The sequence below is a fragment of the Malus domestica genome, chromosome 01 (genome assembly GCF_042453785.1).
Source record: "Malus domestica chromosome 01, GDT2T_hap1".
Lineage (NCBI taxonomy): Eukaryota > Viridiplantae > Streptophyta > Magnoliopsida > Rosales > Rosaceae > Malus > Malus domestica.
Genome location: NC_091661.1, coordinates 17,445,088 through 17,452,762, shown reverse-complemented (window position 1 = coordinate 17,452,762; position 7,675 = coordinate 17,445,088). Strand labels below are relative to the sequence as shown.

The window sequence follows — 7,675 nt, the reverse complement described above, 5'->3', positions numbered from 1 at the left end:
CTATAATTCACTCATAGTATAGTACCTTAATTAATATTGAACAATACTAATAATTTCGTCACACTTTACAACTTTTCCAGGATATTTTTCTTTGTTTGTTAGTTATAAATGGTTATCATCAATCATCAAGGAATGTTGCATGATCCTTGCATGTGTGGTTGACTTCATTAAAACAAAAAACAAAATAAAAATAAAAAACAGAAAACAAAATAAACAGTTATTTTCATGATCCTCCAACTTGGTATGCAAGTGCCTCGTGTAAAGAAATCTAACATTGGAGGAAGCTGCAGGGGCATGAACCATGCCGTTTTCCATAAAGTCCAAAGCCTGACATTCTATAGCCATTACTATACAATATAATTCGTTCCCTCCTATAAATACATCAAATTCTATTAACATTCTTAATTACAACACAGAAGTGTAATTAAGCCACTAACAAAATTTGCAGAGATGGATGCAGTGCAGGTTGTGAAAAGTTCATCACCACCTTCCCATGAAGGAATTCATATTGTGAGGGCAGCAATAAGGCTTCTAGCAATATTTGTAGTGTTTCCGGGGACTCTTTTAATTTGGCTCATGATGCCTACCAACACATATAGGCAAATTTGGCTGCCTCAAATCAGACTAAAGGCTAGCTCAAGTACCTATTTGGGAGCAGAAGGTTCTATTAATCGATTAATCTTGATTAACTTTTTGAATGCTTTTAGTTAAATTTGTAATAAGAAGGTTTTCTAATTATTTTTTGGATATAATGTTGCTATGCAGGTGGAACAATTCTGGTGTACACATTTCCCATTTTGTTCATTGCGGTGTTGGGTTGTGTGTATCTTCATCTGGGAAAGAAGTTGAATAACCATGAACTGAAAAGGTGCGTGGCATATGTGAATTAGGGATAATGTTTTTCTTTTACCATATACTCTTGTAACATGAGATGTTTATGTCGTTGGACTGTGAAGTGAGAATACGTTGATTTTTGTTTAAGTGGGATTCATATTTAAGTCTAACAACGTAAGTACTTATTTGACAATAGAACACAACTCCAAAAATGAGCTGGGATCTTATATATACTCTCAACCCACATCTCGACATATGTCCTTGGCATAATGTATTGTCTCTTTCTTGTTGGATTTTGCCACTATCTGGTATAGCATATGATGTTTATATTGATATAGTAGATTGATTTTTGCTCAAGTGTAGATTCAGATTCATATGGTGTGACATAAGTATTTATTTGACAAAAGAATATTAGTGTACGTAGCAATAATATTAACATTTTTCTAGTTGGATTTCGATTATCAGCAGCAGTGGAACAAAGAAGAATCGGTTTGCTGTATGGAAACAACCTATGCTGGTGAAAGGCCCCTTAGGAATTGTTTCTGGGATAGAGCTGGCCTTTTTCGTGATGTTCATTACACTCCTGGTGTGGTCTTTGTCAACATATTTGCACAACAAGTTTAAGAACATCACCACACAATCAGCAGCAAAACACCACGAACAAGTGTAAGATCATTCTCCTAATAATACCCTAAAAATGAAGGGCATGCTGTGATTTGGAAAACGAATTTCACATATCTTTCTCCTCGATCTGCACACCTTAGTCTATTGATTTAGTTTTTAGTTTTTTTTTTTCAATTTAAAGACAAAAAATAAACAAAATACAGAAGAAAAAAAATGTGCGAAAACCATTTTTCAAACTGGATTGTGATAAAATTTGACATTGACTAAATAAAATAGCACAAGTAATTAGAATTAATCAATTTTGTGTCTGATAATGATGGCAGATGGGAATCTAAATTGGATAGTGCAGCATTGGTTCTGGGGCTTGCGGGGAACGTATGCCTTGCATTTCTTTTCTTTCCTCTGGCACGTGGCTCTTCGGTTCTGGCACTTTTTGGTCTCACCTCTGAAGGTAGCATCAAGTACCATATCTGGCTTGGACACATAGTCCTGGCATTCTTCACTGCTCATGGCCTTTGTTACATCATTTACTGGGCTGCTACTGAACAAATTTCCCAGGTAATTAGTCAACTATTTTTATTCAGTTGATTTGAATATTTAATGTTGTGTGGAAATCTAAGAGAAATTTCAAATGAAAACTTTTGAGTTGATTGATTGGGAACTAGATATATAGCCATGCAGGTTTGTTTTTCATGCATATAAAAACATATATTATTCTGGAAAAAGATTTCAGAAAACAAGAAAACAAACAACTAAACAACAGAAAGAGATCTTAAATTGGAGTATTGTATTTGTCACAAAGTGGGACAGTTGAAAAAAAAAAAAACTAACACTGTCTCTGAAAAAAAAAAAAACTCAAAACATAACACTGTTTCTGGAAACAAAAAAAATAACACAGTTTCTAGAAAAAAAATCAAATACAATGTGTAAAAACTAACACTGTTTCTGGAAAACTAAAATTGTTTATGGAAAAAAAATCAGAACCACCGTCGGAACAAACCGGCGAAAAACTAACACTATTTTTGGGAAAAAAAAAAACTAACACTATCTCTGGAAAAAAAAAAACCAAAATATAAAATTGTTTTTGGAAAAAAAAAACACTATCTCTGAAAAAAAGAACCAAAACATAACACTATTTCAGGAAAAATAATATGATACAGTGTTTGTTTTGTTTGTGTACAAACAAACACTGTATCTGAAGGAAAAAAAAAACCAAAATATAACACTATTTATGGAAAACAAAAAAATAACATTGTTTCTGGAAAAAAAAATGTTGGCAAAACTATATTTGAAAAAAAAAAATACATTGTATCTGAAAAAAAAACTGAACAAAAAGCTCACAAATCTCAAATTTATTTTCTGGAGAAACAAACAATGAACTCCACTGAAGAAGAAAAATTGAAAAACAGTACCTCAAATTCTTCTTTTCTTCTTCATCAAATTGAAAGGTTAATAATCAGATGAATGAGGAGGGAAGGGCAGAAATTCACCTTTGGCTTTTTTGCCGATGTCGGTGAAAGTGCATATCCCTTGCTCATCTTTACAGAGAGAGAGAGAGAGAAATTTTGGGAGGGAGGGAGAGAGAGAGAGAGTGACAAAATCATACCGTTTTTCTTGTAAGAGATCGTTTCCAATTTTCATAGAGATGGAGACGGCTCAAAATTAGGTTTGGGGTCGAAGCTATGGTTTTTACATAGTGATAGAAATGGAGTTGCTATGCGAGATTAGAAAGAAAAATGGAAGGTTTTGAATGTCAGGAAAAAATGGGGGAGATAATATGAGAGAGATCCATAATGAAGAGAGATTAACGGACAAAAGCTTGTTGTTAGGGATAAAATCATAAACTTAATATTTGGGCCATTTTAATTAGACTAATTTAGTTTTGGGCTTTGTCCTAACAATTAAATAAAGTTATTACATGGTTTTTGGTTAAAACTCAAAATTTTCAAGTCATTTTCATTAGTTTTCCTTAATTAAAATCACTCCTATGCTTTCCGACTAAATTAGAAACATAATAAACAAAAATTCGCCCCATTGTAAAAGGCTAAAATATGTTCTTTTTCTTTAAAGCTATATTTTGTTTAAAAAGTAAAAAATAGAAAGTACATAAAGTTTATGAGAAATGAAAATGATTTTCGCACTCTCGTTTTCTTTTTTTATAATGCTGTTTTGTTACACTACATACATGCTCCCTTCTTGACTGTGACTGATGTGTTATGTTTTTTTTTAATGCAGATGGTAATATGGGATAAGGTTGGCGTTTCAAATGTAGCTGGAGAGCTGGCTTTGCTCTCTGGACTGTTCATGTGGGCGACTGCCATCCCTCGCATTAGACGTAAAATGTTTGAGCTCTTCTTCTACACTCATTACCTTTACATCCTCTTCATGTTCTTCTTTATCCTTCACGTTGGCATCGCCTATGCTTGCATTGCGCTCCCCAGTTTCTACCTCTTCTTGGTTGATCGTTACCTGAGATTCTTACAATCCCGAACCAGCACACGATTAATCTTTGCACGTGTTTTGCCAAGCGAAACCCTAGAGCTCAACTTGGCCAAGACCCCAGGTAACACTTTGGAAGTACTTATAGATTACTTTCTAGACTGATATAACAATGAAAACTTTCATTTGAAAGTAAGATTCAGATCAACAGTCTTATGGTATAACATATTAGACTATTCCTCTAAAAGAAAATTACTTAATATATAATTACTGACAATATGAGAAAATGATCAGTTTATGCCTAAAATGATTAATTATGACTTATTACAAGAAACTAATGATTTTTGTTTTTGTGTTTTTTATATTGGCAGGGCTGAAATATAATCCAACAAGCGTCATGTTCATAAACGTTCCTAGTATTTCTAAGATGCAGTGGCATCCTTTTACTGTTACTTCCAACAGTAGCTTGGAACCAGAAAAGATTAGCATCGTTGTCAAAGGTGAAGGAAGTTGGAGCAAGAAGCTATACCAAATGCTTTCATCCCCTTCTCCAACCGATCGGATTGAGGTCGCAGTTGAAGGGCCTTATGGACCTGCTTCAACTCATTTTCTAAGGTTTGCACCATAACGAAAAAAATAGTTCCCTCATTAGTGTTAATCCAATGAATACTATTCTCAACTTAATCACCTTTTAAAGTACCAGAATTAGTATTTAATAAATTAATCTAACCTTAGTACCTTAATGTGACAAACATTAATGGATGATATCTTTTTGTAGGCATGACACCCTTGTAATGGTGAGTGGAGGCAGCGGAATTACCCCATTCATCTCCATAATCCGAGAGCTCCTCCTGCTGAGTACATCATTCACCTACAAGGTTCCGAAAGTGGTCTTAATCTGTGCATTTAAAAATTCATTGGACCTCACCATGCTAGACCTAATTCTTCCAATGTCCAGCACCTCAATCGACATGTCCAACCTGAATCTCCAAATCGAGGCTTACGTGACAAGAGAGACAGAACCAAAAACAGATGGCTCGAAGCCTGTTAGATCCATATGGTTCAAACCAAATGCAACTGATGCACCTGTATCACCAATTTTGGGCACAAACCACTGGCTCTGGCTTGCCCTCATAATTTCATCTTCCTTCGTCGTGTTCCTTATCTTGATCGGGACCATTACGCGCTACTACATTTACCCTATTGATCACAATTCGAACACGATATTTTCGTATTCTCTAAGAGCTGTGCTTAACATATTGGTGATATGTGTTTCCATAGCCTCAACAGCTAGTGGAGCAGTTTTATGGAACAAGAAAAAGAACGCTATGGAAAATAAGCAGATTCAGAACATGGAAGGGCCATCTCCAATGGGGACACCACAGTCACTGTATTACAATGCCGACAGAGAGTTGGAAAGCCTTCCTCAACAGTCTCTTACACAAGCAACAAATGTGCACTATGGTGAAAGACCAGACCTCAAGAGTAAGTCATCAGATTGTCACACTTGCATACTAAAAAACAAATTAACCTTGTTTTTTTTTTTTTTACAAAACGATATTATGACCTACTTTAATTTACGTAGAAGGGGACTCGAACTTTGGTGCACAAAGAACGAGAACACTACCTGACCAATTGGCCTAAGTCACATCGGCTTTAGTTTAACTATTTTAAGTGTTGGTTTTGCAGAGGTGATATTTGAGTGCAAAGAATCAAGTATTGGAGTTCTTGCGAGTGGTCCGAAGAAAATGAGGCATGAAGTTGCAACCATTTGTTCGTCGGGTTTGGCAGAAAATCTGCATTTTGAGTCCATTAGTTTTAGCTGGTGATCGACTCATATCATCTATGCATACAATAAAAGTATAGAATAGCAATAAAAAAAATGCTCTGGTTTTGTAATTGGTCTCTTTCTTCCTTGCGTGAAGTATATATTTTGAATGTTAAAGAATAGAAAGTCAAAACACAACATGGACAGCATTTGACCCATAAAACTCAACCTTGATTAAATTAACTGCAAATTGAGGATATCTTAAATCTGCAAGGGCTTTATAGCGCAAGTGGTTAAGAGAATCTATCCTTCGACTTGAGATTTTATGTTTTATTTCTTCTCCCCCACTATCGCTTGTATCAAACAACAAAATCTTATACTTGTTTACAATACCTGTGAGACATCTAGTTTCACAAATAATTCCCCAGAATATAGCTTAAATCGGCGAAACTTTTCAAGAATCAAGAGCCAACAAATGTGACAAGTGAAGAAAACAAATAGACAACAAAAGGCTGTGAATAAGTTCCCAGCTCTCTACAAGAATATCAAATTCCCAGTAATTTGTTTATTGTAATAAATAAAAAATTGTATCTGAGTAGACCTTCGATGTTGCCTCGGTTCCCTTTTCAGTAGTGTGAGTCAGATGCTTGTTGATCTTTACATGATCCGACAGACATTCATTACTTCGCAAACAGAAATGTTCATGGAAAAACGACTGAACGAGCACCAATTTGTTGCCAAGCAGGATACAGGATTTACAGGTCCAACTATAACCTCATTTCTCTTCAAAAGTTTCAGTGGATGAAAGTCTCTCGTCCAAATCTCCCAGCAGATCATGGTATTTAGTAAATGCAGGATGTGACTGAAAAGCATATATCAATAGAGGACAACATTAATCTAGAGACACACAAAGGCAAGGAATGTGGACGCTGGTTTTTTGGTCGAATGTGGACACTGCTTAAAGCAATAAATACCTGCAGGGTGATGCTATATGCTTTCCACAACCGCATGTCGTGCTGGAAGAGATCGAATAGAACCTGTGCAAATTTCACAAAATAAATGCCTGGTCAGACAGTTCCATCTTACAAAAGTTGGCATTACTCGCGGTCAAATGGTCATCTTGAATGCATCTAGCCTCTTCTACAGAAATTTCAACAAAAATATGCCTCCTCAAATGTGGAAATGTGTAAATTTGGCAGTTAATGATAAAGTTTGTTTATTTTGTGTTTTGATTGAGTGTTTGAATCGGTTTCTTGGGTAGGATAGTAGAGAAATTGAAAAAGAAGTAACTTGGAGATTGGTTTCTGCTATGCAAATAATGCAGCAGACTTAATTGAATAAGTAGAGTGATTTTTACACAAGAGTATGGTGCATTTCCATCACCCATACTTTCTACAAAAGGTGATTGACAAGAGGCTTTAACAACCATTAAGCCTTACTACTCCAGATTACATCCTAACCCTTCATTTTGGGGTTAAATGATTTAATCTGGAGTGTACACTTGTCACTCACACACTTACACAAAAATTTAAAAACAAAACTAGCCGTTGGAGACTAGAACCCTTCATTTTCTTTCTTCTTCTTCGATGCAGATGACATCCTTTTGCTCGGGAGTATCCTGCTGCCTTCGACTCCCCGACTCCAGGAGCTGGTTAGCTTCCAACACTCCCTTCTAAACTGCTTCTGGGAGTCAATCCGAGCAAACCCCTCAGGTAATTGAATCTCTCCTTCGGTAGTGCTTTTGTGAATATGTCTGCGATCTGATCTTCTGTGCTGCAATAGATTAGCTTGATTGTGTTGTCCTGCAATGCTTCTCTGATGAAATGATATCTTCTCTTGATGTGTTTTGTTCTCTGATGAAACACTGGGTTTTTAGTCATGGCAATTGCAGAGGTGTTGTCACACAGAAGTGGTGTGGCTTCAACTTGCAATTCGCCAAAATCTTTAAGTATGAACCTTAGCCAAATAGCTTGAGATGTAGCTTCTGATGCACTCACATACTCTGCCTCG

At 35.8% G+C, this 7,675-nt stretch overlaps 1 protein-coding gene across 2 annotated transcripts; it reads left to right on the top strand.

Annotated features, from left to right (window-relative positions):
- Positions 1 to 413: 413 nt before the first annotated feature.
- On the top strand, positions 414 to 5,912 carry LOC114826563 (ferric reduction oxidase 2-like). Of its 2 annotated transcripts, none has more exons than XM_070823878.1 (8): positions 414 to 661; positions 766 to 868; positions 1,303 to 1,500; positions 1,782 to 2,016; positions 3,694 to 4,021; positions 4,269 to 4,512; positions 4,676 to 5,382; positions 5,587 to 5,912. In XM_070823878.1, the coding sequence occupies exons 1-8, from the start codon at positions 451 to 453 to the stop codon at positions 5,724 to 5,726; spliced, it is 2,166 nt and encodes a 721-aa protein (XP_070679979.1). In that variant the 5' UTR covers positions 414 to 450; the 3' UTR covers positions 5,727 to 5,912. The 2 variants fall into 2 exon arrangements, with proteins under 2 accessions (XP_070679979.1, XP_028962917.2); XM_029107084.2 differs by having other exon boundaries at positions 1,300 to 1,500; positions 5,587 to 5,910.
- The last annotated feature ends 1,763 nt before the right edge of the window (positions 5,913 to 7,675 follow it).

Bases quoted from the DNA above. Each gene is read 5' to 3' on its own strand.
- LOC114826563 (XM_029107084.2), top strand. From the start codon at position 451: ATGGATGCAGTGCAGGTTGTGAAAAGTTCATCACCACCTTCCCATGAA. The intron at 869-1,299 runs GTGCGTGGCATA...TTCGATTATCAG, and splicing joins AATAACCATGAACTGAAAAG to CAGCAGTGGAACAAAGAAGA. The intron at 5,383-5,586 runs GTAAGTCATCAG...TTGGTTTTGCAG, and splicing joins TGAAAGACCAGACCTCAAGA to AGGTGATATTTGAGTGCAAA.